At 43.8% G+C, this 24,581-nt stretch overlaps 1 protein-coding gene across 1 annotated transcript in view; it reads right to left on the bottom strand.

Annotated features, from left to right (window-relative positions):
• The window catches only part of ipo11 (importin 11), a 222,691-nt gene that overhangs the window by 128,428 nt on the left and 69,682 nt on the right, over positions 1-24,581 (bottom strand). The window contains exons 16-19 of the mRNA XM_083644271.1: positions 10,765-10,891; positions 3,008-3,041; positions 2,717-2,757; positions 2,412-2,528 (exon numbers count right to left, since the gene is read on the bottom strand). Of these exons, the coding sequence (XP_083500397.1) occupies positions 2,412-2,528; positions 2,717-2,757; positions 3,008-3,041; positions 10,765-10,891 (319 nt within the window). The remainder of the gene's footprint in view (positions 1-2,411; positions 2,529-2,716; positions 2,758-3,007; positions 3,042-10,764; positions 10,892-24,581) is intronic.

Below are 24,581 nucleotides of genomic sequence, written 5' to 3'. Positions count from 1 at the left end.
TTACCACCGAACCAAACCGGGCGCAGCTGCCGTGTGTCCCGTGAGGGGAGAAGTCAGAGAGCAGACCAGCGCACGCGCTCCTTGTTCCGGTCATTTTCCAGTGAGGAAGGAACACGTTCTAATATGGAATTGCATTTTTGTGTTTTTATAGGTTATGCATTTCTGTTGATGAAATATTGATGCAAACATTTGGCAGTTTAGAAAGTCGAATATCTGTTTGACATAATGAGATGTCAATATTGAATGTAGTAGGCTAAGGGAAGATAATACTGCCCTTTGCGATTAATTTATATAAATGTGGCGAGATACACAATAATCCAAGAACAAACAAGACTATTGGACAAACAACCAAACAAAAACAATGCATTCAAAGTAAATACATAGATCTTGCCCTGTTGGCAGCTAGGAAATGCATAGCTTTAAATTGGAAACCATCCAATCCCCCAGCTGTAGTTCACTGGTGGAATGAACTCTCAAGCTACCATACGTTGGATAACATTTACTACAAGAGCAAAGGCAGATTCTTAGACATCCCCAAAATATGGCAACCACATACAGAGTTTGACTTTAAGAACTTTTTACCCCAGTGTCATTAGGCTTATCAGGATAGGAGCTGAATGCATTGTTTTTGTTTGGTTGTTTGTCTTGTTGTTTGTTCTTGGATTATTGTGTATCTTATGCAGTTTTCTTGTTTTGTTTTGTTGTGTTTTGATGTTCTTTGTGGGGGATATGGGATATGATAGTCCATGTATTGTATGTCGTGTAAATACCTCATGTTCTTTCTTAAAGATTAAAAAAAAAAAAAAAAAAAAAAAAATTTTTTTTTTTTTTTTTTTTAAATTAAAAAAAAATTAAAAACGGTTAGTCGACTAGTCGACTACCTTTAGGGACGACTAGTCGACTAGTAAAATTCACTAGTCGTGAATGCCCTAGCGTCCAGTGTGCTCTAGGCACTGTGGGTTTCTTCATGCATTCCGTGACTTTTCCGCCCGCCCCTATCTCCTATAGTATCACTATAACTAAGTTTCTATAATATTCCTATATGGATTTATAATCTGCCTATGGTACTCACTATTCAGTTTATAGCAACATCATCCCACTTAATGATACTTTTGTTGAAGATGAGCGTGCCGCTCGTCTGTGCCGCGCTGACCTCGCCGCCATTATGCCCCGTTTTCTCTGTTGCTGCATCTTTTAGTAGGGTTCAGAAATCCTGCGTGAGAAGGGCTGGAATATTCATGAGACGACCACTCACTCTGGAAGTTTACAGAGGGCCAACGGACTGGAGACTGGAGACTTAACCAGATTGACAGTTCCAAAGGCTGAAACGAATTTCTGTGACAGATTTACTTCAAGGGGATCATTTAAGGGAAGAGGTTAATTTAAGCTGCTCTGAAAAGAGCCTGGGAGGTCAAGAGGAAGGTCCATCTCATGGGTTGCCAGTTAAGTGTATTAGAATGAGTTATTGAACACGGCGGGGAGGGAGATCCATACTGTACAGCCACAAAGGCATTGCAGTGGCTGAGAAGAAATGGCATCAGCATGGTAAATGAGAGCAGACATGGGTCGCCTGAGGCCCTGTGATTTACATACAATCTGTCCGGAATTGGATTTACAATCTTCTCGCCGGTGCTATTGATTTAGGAATTAAAAGAAATCACCGATTTCAACTAGCTATATTTCCATGATATATGGTTGTTTTACCTTGGTGGTCTGGGGCTAATACAGGGTGAGAGATGTTTTGTATCGGTGTCGCAATGTTTTTTTTAACAGCTTTGCGTGTCCCCCAAGGAGCCTGAGTCAATAAATGCTGTTTAGCTTCAACCGTATGCAATGCTGCTATACATTGGGCGGTGTCTCGTCATAGACGCGTGGTCAATGGGTCAGTGTGGGGGAAATCCTCCCGTTTTTCCCCCACGGCCACGCACACACACGTTACCGGAAGTAACATGACCAGCTGTATCAAGCAGCGGCAAAATGTGTCATCCCCGCTAGGCAAAACACAGATTCCCTTAAAACAATCTGAGTTTAACTTCATCTTTAAAGAGAGAGTAAACAGTTTTGCGGTCATTCATTTAGTTTGACAGTTATTGAGAGTCAATTTGAGTTAAGTTGTAGACCAGTGGTGTGGTGCATGAATGACATCACTGGTCCACACTTTCACTCAAATTAACTCTCAATAACTGTCAAACTAAATTAATGCCTGCAAAACTGTTTACAGTTTTCAGATTATGTGTGAGATCATGTGCAAAATAAATCAGCATTGTGTCCCTTTAAGTCTGACACCTACGTGGACGCCAGGAAGAATAGCCATCACTACGGTAATGACTAATGGGGATTCGTAATAAACAATAAACAACAATCACCTACAGTGTATCTCAAGAGAATCTCTTTGATATTCAACATCTCACCTGGATGTTGACTCTCTCGACGACGCAGGAGATGACATGGAGCACCTGCATTTTAGTGTCACACTCTGTCACCTGCTGCAACAACTGGAAGAGCAGCCCGAAGATAGACTCAAGGTACTGTATAGAGAAAGGAGAGTGTGAGGACGATATAGGGGATGGTGATTTATTCATTTGAGTCAGCTGAATTATTGAGGATAAATTCATTACTGAAGGCAAATTTCTCAAGCATGGTTTTAATCTTCACAAAATATCAAAAGCCTCTTAAGACCGCTGTAATTCCCACCAAAAATGAGACGTGTACTCACCGGGAGGAACTGTTCCGTCCGGAACTCAAAGTCGTCAACGGGTGGCGATGAGTTAAGGAGGAAATCAAACTGAATATATTCCCTGCGAGAGGATTGTGAGCATGGCAGGCACATACTCTAACTAAATATGATTAGTTGTATTAGTTGTTTCGTTGTTATTAATAGGGACTGACAGCGCTCCTATGCTTACAGATGCAGTAAGGCTTAAATAGCAAGCATAATTTAGGAAAAGCATAATTAACTTATTTGTTATGCTGAATTTCATAAATAACACAGGTATTGGAAGGATATTGAGCTTCAGAGTTGTAGCTGTCTCAATCCGCACCTATGGGAAGATAAAAAAGAGAAACATAAAATAAGAGAAACACATTCCTGCCTCTAGGTCTTAGTTTTTTTGTTATTTTTGTTTGTCAGCCTGATATCGAAATGTTGATGAATACAGTCAAATAAGCCTACCCTCTGCATCGGAGTTCTAAGTGTGTGCAGCTACTCTACTACCTGTTTCTGTTTATTTCCGTCAGTCAACCAAGACTTCTTGACTAATCAAAAGCTGGGGAGAGAGAGAGAAACTCCAAACTAACACAAAGAGACGAAGAATGAGAACGTAACAGAAAGAGAAAAATAAACAGAAAAAGACAGCTCCAGCTGCACATGTAGCTGCATAACCAAGCATCAGAAAATGTACCTTAATTATATTCTGTGTTAACAACCGGCTCAGACTGTGTTTTTTTACTCCGTGTTTCTGCAACAAGTGAGCAGAATGCAAGTCAGAAAGTCCACCAGGGAACGAGGGATCAGATGGAGGAGAGCAGAAACAAAGGAAGGTAAACAAAAGCAGAGGAAGGTGAGAACTCAATTACAGGCTGTGCTTGTGTCTGTTTGCCAAGACAAATTACAGCACACCAGGCATGAGTTCACCTGCAGCCTGCAAGTCTCTTTGGGTTCATGACTGTGCAATAAAACAATAAAATGAATCATCAACATACTGTATATTTTGTTGACTCAATGAAAAGGTTGGTAAAAATAGATGCAGGTGGAGAAAGGGTCCCCTAAAGCAGCATTCATCTTCCTGTACATTTAGCTGTACCCCGGGCCTTTACCTCATGCTTTCAAGTGAGACTGTGTTGTTGGAGTCTGCTTCAAGGCTCAAGTTAACTGAGTTCGAGGAACCTACTTTGAGGTAGTCAGTGAGGAGTCAGACCAATTAACGTCAACAAGTCAGTGTAGAGTAAAGAGGGATTGATTCTTCTGATGAGAGCAACCCCACTTTGAAAATAAATCAGGTGTGGGTCAGTTTATCATACTACTAATATGTGCTCCTCTATGAGCTGTCCAGAGTGGACAATAACAAACACTGGTGGTTTAATTTATATTTTATACAAACCAATTACTCTGACAGCATACCTCATCTTGCAGTGAAGATTGTAAGAAATCTTTAGTAAAGGAAAATGCAAAATTCAAAAATGTGGCACAAGAAAGCTCAGCAGGCCAAAGGTAAACAAGAAATGAGGAAAAAAAGGAGCTTCTTGGATACTTAAGAGACAAATTACAGAGTAAAGTACATGTCTACTGTTTCAGTAGATTGCGGTTTGGAGTTTCCCTTATGTAGGATTTACCTGGCCCACGATGGTTTATTGTACACCCACCAAGAAGATTTTTTTTTTTATTTTTTTTTATGTTTTGAAATTTATATATATAGATTGTAAAATACAGAGTGACGCGTTAGTAATCCTGCATAAATATACAAGCAACAAAGGATTACGTTGATGAACGAGACCCATCAAATGTCATCAGCACTGGACGTGTTGCAATTCAAACTGATGAACGAAAACAAACCATTTCATTTCTAGGGCAGAATGTGTACGGTAAATAGCTTATCTGATCGTGTGCGTGCACACACACACACACACACACAAGCGCGCGCACACACACACACACAAGCGCACAAACGTGCGCGCACACACACACACGCACAAGCGTGCGCACACACACACACACACACACACACACACAAAAGCATGCACATGCAGATACATTCAGTCAGTGATTAGAATTTGAACCTGTGAACAATATGAAGTTGACCTAACTCACTGTTTCTCAAATGGTTAATGAAATGGTTCAACGGGAATCTCCCTCACTGGAGAAGACTTAAGCAGACCGATAGTTTTTTATTTGACCTTTATTTAACCAGGTAAAAACCGTTGAGAACAAATTCTCATTTACAATGGTGACCTGGCCAAGGGGCCGCAGCAAGGGTAAAAAAACAATACAAACAGTACATCAGGTCAGCACAAGGCAACACATAAAATACGTATAGTAAATAACGACAAGACAGAAGTAAAATCAGGAAGCAAACAACAACATTCAATCAACAAAGATGCAGAAGGAGGGGGGTTGCTGGGAATTAATGATGGGACTATAGGGGGAGAGAGGGAGGTAGAGGCCTAACGGCAGGTGCAGCGGGCGACTACGAGTTGTTTCAGGGTGTGTTTGAACATGTTGAGAGATATGAGAGCTGTGAGTTTGAGTGTGTTTTGAAGTGTGTTCCAGTCATTTGCTGCGGCAAAGCGGAAGGAGTTACGGCTAAAGACAGTACGGGCTTTTGGGATGGAGAGCATCATGAAGTTGGTGGATCTTAGACGGTAATTGCTGTTGGAAATATGCAGGAGGGATGAGAGGTAATGTGGACACATGCCGAGAATGGACTTGTACACTAGTTGAAGCCAGTGTTGAAGCCGCCTGGTGTGAAGGGAGGGCCAGTCCACAAGTTCATACAGGTCACAGTGGTGAGTCGAAAAGGGGGCATTTGTGGCAAAGCGGATAGCAGAGTGGTGGATTGTGTCCAGTTTATTGAGGATGCTCTTTGAGGCCATCCGGTAGATCGTGTCCCCATAGTCGAACATGGGCAGGATGGTCATTTTGACGAGGATGTGTTTGGCAGAGTGTGTAAATGACGCCTTGTTGCGGTAGAGAAAACTGAGTCTGGCTTTGACTTTGGCCACTAGGTTGTTTATGTGTATGTTGAATGAAAGGGATTCGTCCAGCCATAGTCCGAGATATTTATAGGAGCTGACAAACTCCAGCTCAGAGCCGTCGGCAGTGTAGATCTTGGGGGTGGGGCTGGCAGTGCCGGGGTTGTTCCGGGCAAACAGCATGCATTTGGTCTTTTTGGTATTGAGGAGCAGTTGAAGTTGGAGGAATGACTGTTGTATAGAGGTGAGGCTTTGTTGAAGAGTGGATGCAGCAGAGTGGAGTGAGGGGCCGGCTGAGTATATGATGGTGTCATCAGCATACAAATGAATCTGGGACTGACCAACGGCCTTAGCTACATCGTTTATATAAATAGAGAAGAGGGTTGGACCTAGGATAGGTCCTTGAGGCACACCTTTTTCGGTCCTTACCCGCTGTACACGATTGGCGAGGTAGCTGGCAAACCAGTTGCAGCAACTGGCGGACAGACCAATGCTGGCGAGTCTTTGCAGGAGGATGGTGTGGTTGACCGAGTCGAAAGCCTTGGCTAAATCTATAAAGGCGGCTACACAGACCTGTTTATTGTCTATGGAAGTAATGATGTCGTCCAGGACCTTAAGGGTGGCGGTGATGCATCCGTGACCTGACCTAAAACCAGACTGCAGGTCTGACAGGATGTGGTTGGAGTCCATGAAATCAATCAGTTGTTTATGGGCCAGTTTCTCAATGACTTTGGCCAGGCAGGGCAGGATGGAAATTGGCCTATAGCAGTTCGGGTCAGAGCCAGAGCCTCCTTTGAAGAGGGGGAGAATGGTGGCAGATTTCCAGTCGAGAGGGAATACAGACAGTTGAAATGATAAGTTAAACAGGCTTGTAATGGGGGCAGCGATGATATGGGCCGCCAATTTAATAAAAATGGGGTCAAGCCTGTCAGAACCCGCTGACTTGTTTGAGTCTAGCTTGGTGAGTTCATCCAGGACTTCTGAGGGTGTGACTGGTTGAAAAGAGAAATTGTTGACACTGGATGATGGGATGGAAGTATGGGATGAGGCAGTGTCAGGTGCAGCTGTATTGAAAACATGAGATGAGTTTACAAAATGGTGGTTGAGAAGCGAGGCCATGTGAGGTTTGTCGGTTGTGACAATGCCGCCAAATGTCATCGAGGTGGGTAAATGAGGAGAAGCAAGTTTGTTTTCCATGGATTTGACTGTTTTCCAGAACTTCTTGGCATCAGAGCCACAAGCTGAGAATTTGTCTTTGTAATGGTTAATTTTTGCATTCCTAATCGCCTGTGTAGTTTTGTTTCTGCATTCACAGGATGAAAGTCATCTCTGTGACAGATTTAAGTCAAGGAATCATTTAACAGGAACAGGTTTAAAACGGCTCTGAAAAAAGCCTTGGAGATCAAGACAAGAGGAAGGTCAATTTAAAGGTTGGCAGTTCAGTGGATTACAGTAGAATGAGTTATTGAACACAGGTCTAAAAAAAAAATCAAGATTATCATAGAGGCCTAATTTTTACTCATGGTTTACTCAAGAAATCATGGTAAACTGATGCATTATCAACAAAAAAAAAGTGTATATAAAGTACTTACAATCCCATACACTAATTTTCAAAATCTTTTAATATAAGGCCTAATTTTATTTTTCTAGTTAGAACCACACACTTTTAAGTATTTTCAAGGTCCTTGGGAACCTTGATATATCCATACTTCTTTCCTTCCCTATCTATTTTTTCTTTCCCATTTAAACACCATTTCCCAAAGATAGTGGGCAAAGATAGTAAGTGGCTGACCGCTGACTTCAAGCAACTAAATTACAGTACATAACAGGGCAGACATAGGAGCTAATCAATGATTCTCCCTTTCCATGAAAAACAGAAAATGACATAACTGAGATATAATGAGATAACTGTATAACGTCCTGAGCGATTGATTTTCCATCCCAACAAGAAGGACCACAGGAGAGCAACAGAGATATTGATAACCAATAGGAGTGATTGATAAGGGGTGGTTTTCTCCATGAGCCATTAAAAGTTCATCATCAATGATTTATTCTGACCAACAGGAGCTAATTGGTCGAGAAAAAATGTATTGGTGGTGGTAGTGTTAAGGTGTGGGCATGTATGGCTGCTAATGGAACTGGTTCCCTTGTATTTATTGATGATGTGACTGCTGACAAAAGCAGCAGGATGAATTCTGAATTGTTCCGGGCAATATTATCTGCTCATATTCAGCCAAATGCTTCAGAACTCATTGGAAGGCGCTTCACAGTGCAGCTGGACAATGACCCGAAGCATACTGCAAAAGCAACCAAAGAGTTTTTAAGGCAAAGAGGTGGAATGTTCTGCAATGGCCAAGTCAATCACCTGACCTTAATCCAATTGAGCATGCATGTCACTTGCTGAAGACAAAACTGAAGGGAAAACACCCCAAGAACAAGCAGGAACTACAGTAGAGGCCACCAGGGACTAAACCCATCGCCTGGTGATGTCTATCAGGTTCCAGACTTCAGGCAGTCATTGACTGCAAAGGATTTTCAACTAAGTATTAAAAGTGACAATTGGATGTATGATTATGTTGGTTTGTCCAATTACTTTGGGGTGGGGGGGAAGCATACAGTATATTTAAAAAAAATCCTACTGATGTGGATGTAAATACCCTCAAATTAAAGCTGAAAGTCTTGATTGTTTCATTTCAAATCCATTGTGGTGTTGTACAGAGCCAAAATCATGTTTTTTTTTATTGTGTCATTATTGTGTCAATGTCCAAATATTTATGGACCTGACTGTATATTAGAAGAATGTTCTACTTATCAAACAAGTGCATGGCTCATGACGCAAGAAACCTCAGTGAAATGTAATTTAAAGTGAAAATGACTGTGGCACAACACTTTCCACTTTCCCAAAGTAGGAGAACATGGAATTTCCCCCAATTGAGAAATTATATGCCTAGCAAAAACACCAAAACAAACTTTTTTTTTTTAATGTTGAGATAAATCAATTGACAAAAATATTAATCAACTGAGTGGTCTTTCTGGTTGGTAGCATTACATGACTTGACAAAGACCACCAGGCCGAAACATCTTTTTATTAAATCTTGGCATCTCAGCCAGAGTGTGCGGTAGTTTAGGTATTGGATGTGTGCCCGTCACCAGCACCTCACTGACACTTCACGGTGTGCCTTTTCTTCACTTTGATAAGCTTTACACTTCTCCCATTTTGTTGAGCAGAGAACACTGTTTGTGCTGCTGATTGTGCACTTTCAACTAATAGCCCATTTCAGTCATTACAGATTTGCGCGGCAGGGGGTTGGTATTCTCGTTGCATAATTGGACATCTTCAAAACAACAGAGCGAGAGACGTGCTGCAGGAGGATGTGTGCGCTTTGGGAGTTTATGATCTGGAGATCAAAATCTGGGGGTGAAAGGTTGTGTGTGTGTGTGTGTGTGTGTGTGTGTGTGTGTGTGTGTGTGTGTGTGTGTGTGTGTGTGTGTGTGCAAGTGAGCCTGTGCGGGCTCACTTGCTCCCTCGCCCGCCCTGCAGCTCGCCCGCTGTGATGACATCACAATTGCTCTTATGACATCACAATTGTTCTTATGACATCCCTGATGGTGTCACAATGCCTATGACATCATCAGTGAAGTCATAATGCACTATTGCTGAAGTGACATCACTGATGACATCACTTCCGGGACAAAATTAAAACAAACAAGGAACATTGCCCACATGCTCCCTTTTATAATAGATTAATTTGGTTAATTTGCGGAATTAGGAACAACTTTTGGAACAACTTTGAGTTTGGTAATAAATATACTTCAGTGCCCACGGCTTTAAAGTGGAAAAGCCGACACAGTATATTTTTTAATTATAAATCATAATTAAAACTTTTTCACCTGATCATTTTCACATAAATCACCCCAATGTGTTTTTATGTGCACTCCAGGGAGTATCAAACAGGTGTTGTTTATTCATTTTAAGAATGACATTTACATTTTTGCAAATGAGCTCTTGATTATTTATTTATTTATTTCTGTGTGCGTGTACGTGTGTGTGTGTGTGTGTGTGTGTGTGTGTGTGTGTGTGTGTGTGGGGGGGGGGGGGGTTGAGTGTGTGTGTGTGGATTTCAACAGCAGTGCATCCTGTCAGCATTTCGGTCAACATGTCCAGCATGATTTCAGTTTCCCGGACAATTGGAATAAATTCCAGCCACATATTACTGTAGTTCTGTGTTTATTGAGCTTATAAACAATTGATAGCAGGTTATAGCCATAAATTCCCTGCTGTTGCTAAGACCGGTCGATCAAACGGAACGACCCGAAATGCAAGCTTCGGGGTTAATTAATTTCTCCATGCTGCGTGCAGCGTCGACTTTGATACACACTGCCTTGCATGCTGAATCTCAGAAACGGCCCCTAAATTCCCCATAATTTGAAGCCTGCAGTGAAATTTGCAGGGTGTTGTCTGAGACGAGGAGTGAGGAAAAACGAAAGAGTAGTCGCCTGAAAAAAATAACCTGTGGCAGTGCTCAACATGACGTAGCCTATTAAAAGAACACTGGCAAGGGCTTTCAGTTCTCAGATGGCGGCTACAGGTAACTAGCGTTAACAAGAATGTATTCTTACCTTTTCTTCCAGTCATTACAGGGAGTTTGTTTAGGCACTCTACAGTCATTACAGGGAGTTTGTTTAGGCACTCTGCAGTCATTACATTGAGTTTGTTTAGGCACTCTGCAGTCATTACAGGGAGTTTGTTTAGGCACTCTACAGTCATTACAGGGAGTTTGTTTAGGCACTCTGCAGTCATTACAGGGAGTTTGTTTAGGCACTCTACAGTCATTACAGGGAGTTTGTTTAGGCACTCTGCAGTCATTACAGGGAGTTTGTTTAGGCACTCTGCAGTCATTACAGGGAGTTTGTTTAGGCACTCTGCAGTCATTACAGGGAGTTTGTTTAGGCACCCCGCAGTCATTACAGGGAGTTTGTTTAGGCACTCTGCAGTCATTACAGTGACTTTGTTTAGGGGCGAGAGAGAAGTTTGGGCTGTTGCCTTTCACTGCGCATGATCTGTGGCTTACTTACTACTAGGTCAGGGTCCTGCATGAGGCTGAGGATGACCTCGTAGAGTAAAGGTCGAAGGTCGGATTTGAACTTGACAGAGATCCACTGCCCTATCAGCCAGATGACCCTTCGACGAATCAGCTTGTATCTGGAGAGGAGAGGAGAGGAAAAAGGGCATGTGTTAGTTTTGGTTAGAGAGAAATCAATCACCCTCCATGTTCATCATCGCTATCTTAATGTGGAGGAATGAACCAGCTGGCTCTCTAATCATCATCTCCACAATGACTGTAGCTACTTAGCGATCCTTTAAAAATGACTGACTGGGCCAGGCTTTTCAGATGAGGAAATCAGCTATGTCATTGCCTGTTGCTCACCATCTTATCATTCATCAATGGTGTGTGTGTGTGTGTGTGTGTGTGTGTGTGTGTGTGTGTGTGTGTGTGTGTGTGTGTGTACACATGTCTCTGTATACCGCTTGTGTATGTGTGCCACCAGATGAGAGTCCCCAGAGAGGCAGAGATAGCCGCCACCACCACCATTACACAGGATATTGGAAACCACAATGGAATGATCCTTTACAAATCACATTGGCTCAAAATACAAAACTGCAAATAAGCGTCGCATTTGGTGCTGATATCAATAACAAATAAGCGTCACATTTGGTGGTGATACCAATAACAAATAAATGTCACATTTAGTGGTGATACCAATAAATTGTGGGGGGCAGCAGTTACCAGTGTGTGAACTCTATTTTGTTATTTTGAGTTTGCATGGTCTCCCCCCAGTAAAAACATGCAGAAGATTGTTGTCTGCCCAGCGGTGGTTGGAAGAAGTTGGTCCCCGTGCGCTTCACTGCAGCTGCCCACCGCTCCTGGCCTGACCATTGAGGAGGAGGAGCCAGGATAGGTGAACGGCGGAAAACAAATTTCACGGCACCTCTGCATTGATGTGTGTCTGTGACTAGAGTAATAAAGACGGGCTTGTTCGTCCAATATTGATTGATTGATATGTGCCTGTCTATGTTTGCCTGTATACATGTGGACAAGAGAGAGAAAGCCTTATGGATTTAGGCCCAAAGACAGAAAAAAAGCAAAAAAGGAAAATACCGTAATTAGAAAAGTATAATGAGAGTTAGAAAATGTGTGGGTCAGAGGAGCCTTGATATGAATTAAAGTGCTAAACAGTGCAAGACAAGTGCAACACGTCAAACTTGTCGGGGAATGAGGGATTTTCAACAGTTGTTTTCATCAGGCAAGAAATGCACATGCCCTGTCCTTGTTCGTATCTGAGGCAGAAACTGTGTCTGAGGACAGAAATGAGTGGATGGAGGGATGGGATCAGGGATGACACTCTGTTGGGAGCCAGTGACAGACCGACATATGGGCCACAAGCCAGATGATATTTGGCACGATGGACGATGGCATCGACCATCGTCGATGCGCTGACCCCCATCGACCTCGAAGCCTTCTACATCGGACCATCGTGATGTCTATTTTCATGTCAGGCAGAGATACTGTAGCAACGATGTGTCTCATGAACATCGCTTCCTTTCATATAAATTTTATACAGATTCAAATCAGTGCCCTAAGCACTCTAAACTGATGTCCGACTAAAACTAAAATTTAGGCAAGATTACCATCACTAAGAGCATTGAGCTAAATGCCACTTGGACCCGATCTCTCATCATCTTGAAAGCACACGACGGCAGTTACAGTCTGCACTCCTGGCCTGACCTGCTTAGATGCAGTGGAGCATGCAAAGAGGATAAGGACAATGTATCACCACACATAGAAAGCTTTGTGGCGGCCCGCCAAAACATCAGCACTGACAGCCACAATTTGTTTCCACTATTTAATTGTAGAACTGCACATAGGGCATTGATTCGCTCAGCCCCTAATTGCTCCGCAGGCTCTCTCTCTCGTTCTCTGTGACTCCCTCTCTTCTCTCTCACTGTTGCTTGGTCTCTTTTTTCCACATGAGGATTCGATCTTTCGAGCATTTTTCGATATTTTTCAGAACACACTTATGGAGTCTTATGTTTTGATAAAACTGTTGCTTTCTCAGAAAGAACAGCAGTAAAATAACAACCGACGTGGGTCGAGCTTTTTAACAGGAGTAGGTAAAACCTAGTATATAGCTGTCCGGTTGCTGCTCAGAAAGTCACTAGCTGTGGCCAGATTGCATCACATGATAATGTGCATGATATCAATATAAATTCATAAGGCCGCATGCCAAAGCGTTGCCTATTTTAATATTAACTGCTGTCTCTGCCCGCCCGGGCCCGATTCGGCATATGGCGGAAGCAATTACAGTGTTTCCCACAGGATTTAATGACATTGTGGTGGGTGGACCTTGGAGCCTGCAGGTGGGGTCCAGGGGCAAGCTCCCCCGGAAGAAAATTTTGTATATTTTTAAGTTAAATGCATCCATCTGGTGCACTTTGAGGGCAAAATTAAGAGGCTAGATCTATGAAGAACTTCCTGCTCTTTTAAACAATTGAATTATTTATTTGGCTTTAAAAATTCTAAGAATACTTTTCCCTTTTAAAATATTGTCGTGCCCAGCCTTTGTTCATGAACTTAATTAATAATTAATCATTAATCATTTATTCTCCACTTATACAGACAGTAAACGTTGTATATGTGGCCAGGCTAACCAAAAGGTGCATTGCCGTGCAGCGAAAACGAATGTTATCAGGAAAACGCATTTCACCATTGAAATCAGCGTGACTTGCAAGCTAGGGTTTCAATGATTCAGTGGCGTTTTGAGACATTTTTGCAGCTCCTCTTGGTAGAGTGCCCCCCCCCCCCCCCGCCATACTAGTACTACTGATGTAGTACAACCTTTTATGTATGCAATAGCATATGGCAAGTTTCCAACTTCATAGAGCAGGTATGACAGTGCCAATGGGCTTTTGAGTGCCAGTGGACCAGCTCAATCTGTGATCAAGTTCCAAACAGCTCGGCGACAGCACACTCAGTCTGAGAACAGCCCTCACTTGTTAAACAAACACCTGTAAGAGTTATTATAGGACACTGCAGCATTTTGGTGCATTCCACAAGACAACAAATTCCAGACACGTAAGTCATTTGTATGCATAGTGCAGTGAATAACCACTGGTAAATGAGCATTTATGCCATTCTAGAATTGTACAAAATAAATCCTGACAACGGTCAGTGTTATTTCCATAGTTTTCTGATTATTATTCATTTATGGCATCTGTTGAAGTGACTAAAAGATTAGTGTTCCCAATGAGTTGTGCATGTAAATCTGTAGCTGACTGATATAGAATATCTGCTTGAGCTGGGGTGACTGTAGTTGGTAGTGTTTATCCATGGCATGATGGCAAACAGGAAGAAAAAGGACGACAGACAGATGGACAGGCCGACGGACAGGTATTTGTCAGTATTTGTCATTTAAGTCAAATATAATTTCCACATTACCCTTAAACTGTAGAGATCCTCTTTGCTTCTATTCTGTTGACATTTTCTAATTATTTTGCCCAATACATAAAAATACTTTTTGAGAGCTAGTTGGAAAAGGTGTGAGTCTAAGTTTTGTGTTGTTTCTCGTTTTCCGCCTCGTTTGAAGACCTCCCAGTCCACGTGATTAAAACAATCCTGTAGGATGGAGTCTGATTCGTCTGACCAGCGCTGGACTGTCCTATAGGCAGGGGCTTCCTCATTCAGCCTCTGCCTATAGAGACACTGCATGAAATAGGCCACGCCCATCACGGGGCAAAAGCTCCGTTCACTTCCACACACCAGCGTCATATTACTCGAATTAAACATAGCTAAAAGCTGTTGTGTTGTGGGCTGCGCAGACAACAAATGTAAAAAATCATCAGTTAAAGTTTTTTTGTACTCCCGAGGAAAACAAGGAAGCCATTGAGAATTGCAGAGAAGAAAAATGTGGATGTTGCTGTCAATGAAGTAAGTTGGAGTGTTCATCTTCTGTATATATGATCTTTGTGTGCAACACCCGACCATGGAGAACGCCAGGATTGGACGGGAGTTTGTGTTTTCCCCCGTTTTGGGCATGGTTTCTGAATGATGACGCGCTCCGCAGTGTCTATTCACCTTATGTTCATACGCGGGGGTGGGCCAAATTCTTCCGGGGTGTGTTAACACTTCCGCTGGTCACGGCGCGAAATACAAAAGAACGTCAGAAGAACAAAGTTGTTTTTGTAGCGGACAGTGCAGGGGGTAAAACAAAGAACGTAGCAGCCTACTACTTTGAGCTCGGTACACAGCCAGCAAGCGGAGTATCCACTGTTAGCCAGGTCAGATAATGTTATCGTCGACAATGACTTGCACTTTCTTGTAAAACATACCTGGACTCCAACAAAGAAAGCTTCAGATGGTTTTCTCTCCTCCGAGCGCAGCAAGCACCTTTTCAGACTTTAACGTAATTCCCTGGAATGCGAGAATTAACGAGCCAGTTACATGGCATTGTATTGTTAGACATTGCCGTTTGCTTTTATTTGGTGTGTTACATACAATTGGCTAAATTATTAGTTAATTCAGAGTTAGATGATATTGGAGCAGCTGGCCTTTTTCTTTTTCTTAGCACAACCACACAACCGGGTCAAATGGGCGTGGCTACATAAGGTGAATAGGCGGGGATGAGGAGGATGAAGGAGTGATCTGACTTGCCGAATGGCAGGTGTGGGAGGGCTTTGTAGCCGTGATGAAAGCGGCTGTAACATGTAATGATCCAGCATGTTTTCGCCTCGGGTGCTGAAGTGGATAAGGTTGTTGGAGGTTGTGCAGTGTTTTCCTCATGTTGGTCCGGTTGGCCCCTGCAACAAGAAGCGTGGTGTTTGGCTGCTTGGTCTCCTGCACGTTAATGCTCGGACCGGTGTAGTTCCTCGAGCGCGCTGTTCGTGTCGGCCTGGGGGGGAATATACACCACGGCTGTCGGCTCGTGTAACCGATGTGAATTCCCGTGGTAGCCAAAAGGGCCGACACTGAAGCATGAGATATTTTCCCAGTCGGGGAAGCAGAAGACAAAAGCTACCATGCCTGGAGTGAGAAGTATGTGCCGACAGTTACAATGTTACTCTGATCGCACCATGCCTGGTTGACCAGGAGACACAGTCTGTCCGGGAGACACGAAAAGCTCCTTATGGTTATAACAAGATGTCAATGTGGTATGATAGTGGACGTGTGTGAATGGGGGGTTGTGTGTGTGTACGCGCGCGTGTGAGTTTGAGTGTGTGTGTGTGTGTACACAGTATGTATGCGTGGTCCACTCTGATCCAGACATGATGACTCATCACAGGTATGACCGTTACTTTGGTTGAGGCAGAGGAGGCAGGCAGGGTTTGACAGGGATTCAAAATCTGTGTGTGTGTGTGCGCGTGTGACTGTGTGTGTGTGTGTGTGCATGTGCATGTGACTGTGTGTGTGTGTGTGTGTGTGTGTGTGTGTGTGTGTGTGTGTGTGTGCGTGTGTGTGTGTGTGTGTGTGTGTGTGTGTGTGTGTGCGTGTGTGTCTATGAGTGCATGAGTATGAGTGTGGGCATGTGTGTTTGTGTAGCCAACATGGCCACAAGTGAAAACTCTCTTGATGAAGCAAGCTTATTGGCGGGGGGCCTGAGGCTCAGCCACAGGTTTAAAGGCCGGGTTTTCCGTGGGGAATATGAATATATATTAAATCTCACGCCCCTAAGGTTTTAGAATCCGTTGAAATTTTTGAAATTGGTTGTTTACAGCCTGAGATATCACCAGAAATCCACTCTGTGTGTGGGGGGGGGGGGGGTGCGGGGACTCGAAATACTACATTTCCCACAATGCACTGGGCTCGCGTGGCCTTCGTTTCCATGCCCACCCCTCAGGCGTTTGGCTGATATCAAACTCCAGTAGGTGGCGGTAATGCACATATATGTTTGCCAACCGCCATAAAACTCAAAGAAGAAGAAGACATGGAGAGAAGACATGGAGAGAAGAAGAAATAAATCGAAAATAAATCGAAAATCAATTGCCTCCAAATTGCACCAAATGTAAACGGTAGTATATATGTCGGGAGATGTCTTCATAAAAAAAATTTCATGCATTTTAAGGCATTTTCGTAGGAGTTACGCGCATCTGATGTTGTAACTATTTTCTGTAAAAATGTGTAAAAACGGGTACATTGCTCAGCGTTGATTTCGTTACTTCAACCCACCTACTACTAGATGTAAAATTTGACGAGCTTTCCAATGCCGCCAGTCCCGTGTCGATTAGTGCTTCCGTTCCCGAGATAATGGTCTCTTTGCAAGGAACTATGGGAAGCTAATATTAGCTACAGCAGGCTAGGCGGTTGACAAGATGGCTGCGTTTTTGTTTTGGTCAAGGCCTCTGAAGGGGCGTGGAGGACCTCTAGAGGCGGGACCATGGCCAACAACAGTTGTAGTTCATAGGTGCACGACTTCCGCAAGGCGGACTTAGGCCAGATGACGCGAAACGCGTCGGCTGGCCCAAAAAATATGTGAGAGATGCTTGATATCTCTGGCAGTGAATATCCAATTTCAAAAATTTCAACGGATTCGAAAACCTTAGGGGCGTGAGATTTAATATATATTCATATTCCCCACGGAAAACCCATCCTTTAAGTCACAGACAGGTAATCATTCACAAGGCTTAAAGACCCTGGAAACCACATCACTGGAACATAACATAATAACTACCGGTAAGCACACAAGTGAATGTAAACCCTACTTGGAGAACAGTGACCTTTCAACAAAACGGCCACACAGACACCAGAAGGCACACGCAAGATTAATGCTACTGATCATGCATCAACAAGGCTCTAACATGGCGCTTAACTGCACCACATAGATCAAACAGCAAGTGAAGTCCATCATCCAGTCAATGCCCTAGAGAGGATAGAGCAAGGACACCCAGATATCATCAACCAGCCTGTCAACAAAGAAGCTCCACACAGAGCTAATGACTAGCTGTGTTGTGCGCCTGGCTCCCCATCAGGAAGTAAATTGCGCCCATCTCTTGATTCACTTAAATCCCTTGTTGCCCCGACGCCACAGCCCGTCAAGGGCACCACCGCTGCTGCCACTCTGATGGGGAGGGTTTCTCCACAGGAGCCGACTAAGCCATTGTGCTCAACTCTTTAATGATACCTCTTACTTGTCTGGCATCCGTTCTCTCCATCCCTTTCTTGCTGTTTCTTTCTTGCTCTTTGTGATGCGTCTCAAGTCGTGGCTCTTATGAGAGGACACCAATAGGGCTTTTCCACTGACATCTTTGGCCGCAGAAAGTCATGCCATGCCGTGGCCATTTCGCTTTCCATTAAAAACGGTTATGTGCCACGGCGTGCCGAGCCACGCTCGAGTTGTACTACCTCCAGAGTGGGGCCAAAGCGTGTCGGACCTGCCTCCAAGCCAGCTGCCCAACCGCAGGCAACCCGTGACGACCCCCCCTTCTGCCCATCAGCTGTGCTGTGAGCAGAACAATGTGAAACTCATGTCCCTGTGCTGGTCTGCTGGAGCGGGGAGAGAGCAGAGAGAAAGATGTTTTCAAAAGCCTCTCTGTGTTTTACCTCTCAGTACTTGTGTAGATTCTAATTGAATCTCTGTGGTTCCAGGTTTAGTTTCTCTCCTGTCTTTCGCTTTGTAGGGGATATCTGCTTATTTACGTTTCCTCATCGCTTGGACCCGCCGTGTCAAGTTGCTGCCGAGCTGATGAATTAATTCCCTGCTGCCCTTCATACTAAAATCGTTCCACTGACAAACTAACAGAAGGCATTTTATTTTTTCATTTTATTTTGAAGGACTTGCATGGAAATACAATGTTTATCCACCGTTTCAGCTGCGCCTCGAGACCCCTGCTCGAGACAAGCGCATCATTAAAGACACACCTTCAGCCCTGTTATAACAGAAACACAAATCCCCGCTGCGCCAAGCCGTGCGAGGCCAGCTTTTTGTATGGAAAATAGTTGGTCAAATGGTCAATGGTCAAAGGAGTTTGACCGCGACAATTATTCAACAAAGTTGAAAACTTTCAATTTGAGCAAATGAGACACATTTTGCATCGCCCGACTGTGCTTGGTGTAGGGCTATGCCATGGTCAGCCAGCCATGGGCGCACAATGTTTTTGGTTGTGACCAAACTCATGTTAACTCATGCCACGTCATCCACATCATCCGTGGGTATGACATATTAATTGACGACTGTGGGGCATGATATGACATCATCAGTGGTTATGACATCATCCTTAATGTCGCTCAGTGTTTTTGACCCTTTCTCCGCTGCCCGCTGACCTCGTCTCTGTCAGGGATTGGCTGTTTAGAGCGTAGCTCCTGGTCGAAAAAGGCCTCAGATATGTCTGGGTTGACCATGACTGTTGAGCTGAAGAAAGCAAGAGAGAGATCTGCCCCCAAAATCAGACAGGTGAGCTCCTTTGATGGCGGTAAATGTTGCAGAATTAGTAAGCCTCGCCTCCGGTGTGAAAGTCACTAATGCGGAGTGGTGGATCATTTTTTTACGCCTTTCGTTCCACCAGTGGAGGTAGTCATAGCGCCGAATCGACCGTCTGTCTGAAAGGGCACACCTCGGGAAGACGGGAATCTAATTCATAAAAAATTACAGCAGGACTGAGGGAAAACCACCTCCAGTTTGAAATTCTACTATCAGAAATAAGATAACCAAAGCATATCTGCAGTCTGTCTCGCCTGTTGTGAATGTGCGTTAAATAGACTCCTCAGATATAATAATCATCTCTCTCGCAATAGGTGCGTGCAGAGAAATCCATCCGTAGCCTGCTTTATGCACAGCTGTTCCAGTTCACCTCAAAATTATCTTCCACTCCCCAGGATATATTCATGCATCCGCAGTACGTCCTCTCGTAATAATGCAGGTGGAACATGAAGATTTTTCGGTAGCCTACCTTGTCTTGGAGAACACTTTGTCATATTTGGGTGAGCTCTCGTCTTTTCTCTTTGATCTTACGACCAGCTGTTGAGAGCTGTACATGGCGATGTTTGGTTGTATTCGTTCCTCATACAGTAGCTGGAAATATTTATATATAATATAATAATAATATTATTATTATATAATTATATTATAATATAATATATACATATATTTTCACTGGACTTGGAGACGAGCATCATTTAAATTTGTCGGACTTTGATTCATTATAATAATGAAATGCTTCACCCTCATTTCAATCCGGGAGGGGTGGATGCTATCTGAAAATGCACTCCAGGGCGGAAATATGGCGGGGCTGCTTGGTTCTGTGTGAAAGCAATTTCTGTGGCAATGCTGCCAGCATTGCGGGCCTTCTGAACGGCAATATTGCAGGATCTCTGTGTGAAAGTGGCTAGAGAGACTCCCCCTGTATAAATAAAGGTTAAAAAAAAATAAGTTTTGCAAATTTTTCGAGGCGAATGGAGCAACGGTGCGCCTTGCAATTTGCGAACAGACATCTCTACAATTATAGTATTAAGGTTAAGATATCATTTCCAGAGATTTTTCCTTTAACATCCCCCTCTTATTTATCATCTGGAGGCATGTGTGTGTGTGTGTGTGTGTGTGTGTGTGTGTGTGTGTGTGTGTGTGTGTGTGTGTGTGTGTGTTTGTGTGTGTGTGTGTGTGTGTGTGTGTGTGTGTTGGGGGGGGGGGGGGGGTGGAGTACAGGGATAATGCAACAGCATGGCTCCAGCCATATGGATAGGCCTATATTTCCCCAGACAAAACACAGACAAATTCTCCATACAAATTAGAGGGAGCGTGGACCCAAAAGGAATTAACAGACAGATGTCAGCTAGACTCGCCCAACAGGGACTTCAGCCCAACACGCTACCTACCGCATGTGGCAAAAAAACAAGGCAGAACAGAAACTCAAAGGCCAGCTGGTGAGATATGTGACGACAAACAAGGCTATGCGCAACATACAATGCCACAAATCAGAATCACCATCACCTGTACCGACGGCTCCGTCCTGGAGGACCCATCCCTCTCTTTCGCCACTCATATAAATCCCCTGCAGACTAAAGTCAAAGCTCGCCTGAGCTTCTTATAAATCTTCCTGCACCCGCTCGGCCAAACACACTCTTGTCAAGATGACATCCTGCCCATCTTTGACTACAGCGACACCATCGACAGAATGGCATCTCAGTGCGCCCTCGGGGGAACTCCACACACTCCATCATTCCGCCATCCGTTTCGCCACTGGCGCTCCATTTAATACTCATCATCACTGTGACCGCTATAACCTGGTGGACTGGACATCTCTCCACACCAGACGGTTTCTTCACTGGCTTCAGTTAATCTACAAAGCCATACTTGGCAAAACACCTCTCTACCTCTCCTCCCTTCTGCACATCTCCAGTTCAGACTACAACTTAAGGTCCAGTAACTTCATCCGACTCACCATTGCCAAAGCCTGCACTGTCTTTGGTCGCAACACCTTCCAATTTGCTGCAGCATACGACTGGAACACTTTACAAAACACCCAAACATCACTCACTGCTTTTAAACAAAATCTGCAACAGATCGTAGTTGACTGTTGCACCTGTTGACTGCCTCCCACTCGCACACATACCCCCCAGCCCCCTCTCCTCTCTCTCTCCTTCTGTCTCTCTCTATCACTCTCTCTCTCTTTCTCCCTCTCTCTTATTATTGCTGTAATTTGTACTTGTATATAACATGCTCTCCTTTACTACTGTAATTTTTATTCGTATGTATATAACCTTGTTTTTATTTCAGCCTCTCACACCCCCTTCCCTCAAAAGGCATTTGCTTTTTGACAGGCTGCTTTTGTATATTCACCTTATTCTTTGCCCACACATGGACGCTTCCGCATTACGTCATTTTGTAATAGTATTTCCGTTTTGACTTGCCAAAAACTCCGCAGGCAAGATGGCTGCGCACACTCCGCTCCCAAAGTGACAAAATTACTCCCCCATAAACTAACATATCTTGGCCAATACGTATGTAACATACAAAATAAAACAACCCGTAATATCTTAATTTTATGTAGAATGCAGAGGACATGTAACTGTTTAGTTAAACTTGCATTCCAGGAATATTGTGCTCTTAAGGTGACGTTAGTGGAGTGGACGTTAGGTTGCGCACCTATGTTAGGTTGCGTAACCTATGTGCGATTCGAAATAACGCATCCGAGATAGAAACGTTATGAATATGGCCACGTTATAAACAACAAACTAACGCTGGTGATCCGTATGGAATCAGTGTTACTCGAAATGGTTAACGGTTATATCAATTTGGTCATTCAGTGGCATTTTACTGCCATATAACATAACTAACTAGTGGCTAATATTATTAGCCACTAGTGGCCTTCGCAACTAGCACTGAACCGGAAGAACAAATACGTTTGCGTTGAACGCGGAAGAGAGAAAAAGTGGGCGTGGTGAATAAGGTGAATAGAGCTCAATAGGCACGTGACTTTTCGTGACGTAATTTGCCCCGGGAGTAAGTTCCGCGTCCATTTTCTCCATCGACATTTCGATAAACCCAAATATAATGAGTTTTAAGGCTGGAACCAAGCCAAAAAGTCTTCCAGAGAATCTTGAGTGACAATAAAACATTCGGTTTAAGCGAGAGAAAAAAACAACAACGGGAAAAAAAATCTATTTACTTACTTCCGGGGCAAATTACGTCACGAAAAGTCACGTGCCTGTTGAGCTCTATAAGAATCTGTTGTTAATTTCTTGCCTGGGTAAATAAAGGTTAAATAAAAAATAAAAAATGTATTACATCTGTGTGGGAGAAGCGGGAGATGAGATATGTGGTTCTACAATATGAGAGATTTTGTGATTGAACAATGTACTAATGAGGATATTGTGACTGCATGAGGACTCTCTCGTAACGGACAAGCCCGTCTTTTATTGTCACACGAACACCACAATACATGCATGCGGCCACAACACACTCATGCGGTGGCCGGTGAAAAGTGTCCTCTGCATGTAACCCATCCAGGCATGTCCTTTCCTCCGAGGGGCAGGCCAGGAGCAGTGGTCGCTTTCTCGTACAGCGCCCGGGGACCAACTTCGGATGTTGTCGTCACTGGTCGGATGACGATGACGATCTGATCTTCTGCATGTTTTTAGTGGGGGGGTTATATACGGAGGAACCCCCTCCTGGGGGATACGGGGAGAACATGCAAACTCCACAGAGAGAAAGGCCCTTACGACGAGATAACCCACCTGGGCAGTAGGCACCGAAGATATGGGGGGGAACACAACCACAGCGCTCACAGTGTCCCAGGCGAGAATCGAACTCAGGACCTTCTAACTGTGAGGCGACAGCGCTACCGACTGCGCCACCGTACAAGCATGCCAATGATCACTCTCTCTCTCCCTCGCGCTCTCTCTCTCCCACACACACACACACACACAACAAAACAAACTCAGATTGCTACAGATGGGAGAAATGCGACTCAATAAGAGAGATTATCAAAGACATGCATGCTCTCATATCCACTCTGGCTCCACACTCCCATTGTGCAAGGCTCTTCAAAAGACTGACTCAGTAGCCCAGACACATTCAGCAGCAACACTGGAAGGCACAATCGATGATGCTGTCTGCAATTGACCCAGGTGTGCCTGTGTGTGTGTGTGTGTGTGTGTGTGTGTGTGTGTGTGTGTGTGTGTGTGTGTGTGTGTGTGTGTGTGTGCGTGCGTGTGATCTCTGTACCCTATACCATAGGTGTTTGTGGAGATATTCTCTCAAAGTCTTCAAGCTGAATACAAAGATAAAGGGATTATTTACAGGTACCGTACTTTGATTCATATCAGGACTCAACCTTAAAGTCTGAAAGTTGAAATGTTATAGTGTACATTGCTATTGTACTAGACTTATTGCATTTTAAATTCATAAACTCACTACGGCTTTAGGATGTGCATACAGATCCCTCAGTCCTTTTTTATCTTTATCAGACAGTGCGTGTGTGTGTGTGTGTGTGTGTGTGTGTGTGTGTGTGTGTGCGTGCGTGAGTGTGAGTGTGTGTGTGTGTGAGTGAGTGAGTGAGTGAGTGAGAGAGAGAGAGAGAAAGAGAAAGAGAGGTGGTGTCTGGATGCATCCCTGTGCTGTCTGCTCCTTTGGTGGCATGATGTCATGTCATATCCTCAGTGAGTTCCATTTGTTCAAATGAAAAAAGCAAGTACAACTTAAAAAAAGATGGAACAATGGAATGAGGATCCGGGCAGAAAATAGTGTGTTCTATGCACCTGCACACAGTGTTGGACAAGAGCAAAGCCGCCTGCTGACATCATCACACCTGCACTATGACATCACCACCTTTCCCAGAGTGCTGACCTTTTGACTCATAGCGGTTCTTTATTTTGATGTTCTTCGTGTGTGTGTGTGTGTGTGTGTGTGTGTATGGGGGGGGGGGGGGGGGGGGGTTGTGGGAGGAGATGCTTCTTTGTTCCCTACATCAGTCACACCACCTCTAGCCCGTCTACCTCTCTTACATGTAACCTCTCTCCCATTTTTCAAACACACTCATCTTTCAGCTCATTGTTCATTGCATCAGACTGTCTGTAGTGTTCTATTTCATCTTCCTTTTAGAGCTTTAGAAGTGTAAAGGCCTATGCATGGTCACTCGAGTGAGCCGGGCGCGAGGCAAATATGACTTCATCACGCTGAACGTAAGTTCTCTCTTAAGTTGGGGTGTAAAGTCCACACTAACTGCTACGTTCAAACTAGTTAGTTTGACACTAAAGTTGTGTCTTTGTTTAGTTGCACCACAGAGACGTAAGATACATCTTAACTAGTAGACCGTAAAGTCCATACCCATACTAACCAAAATAGTGTCGCGGAAAATGACGTTTTCACTTCCTGTAGCCAATCAGTGAAAAGCACGGTGGAAACGG

This window comes from Poromitra crassiceps (genome assembly GCF_964638095.1).
Source record: "Poromitra crassiceps genome assembly, chromosome: 10".
Taxonomy (NCBI): domain Eukaryota; kingdom Metazoa; phylum Chordata; class Actinopteri; order Beryciformes; family Melamphaidae; genus Poromitra; species Poromitra crassiceps.
This window is presented reverse-complemented; position numbering and strand designations above follow the sequence as displayed.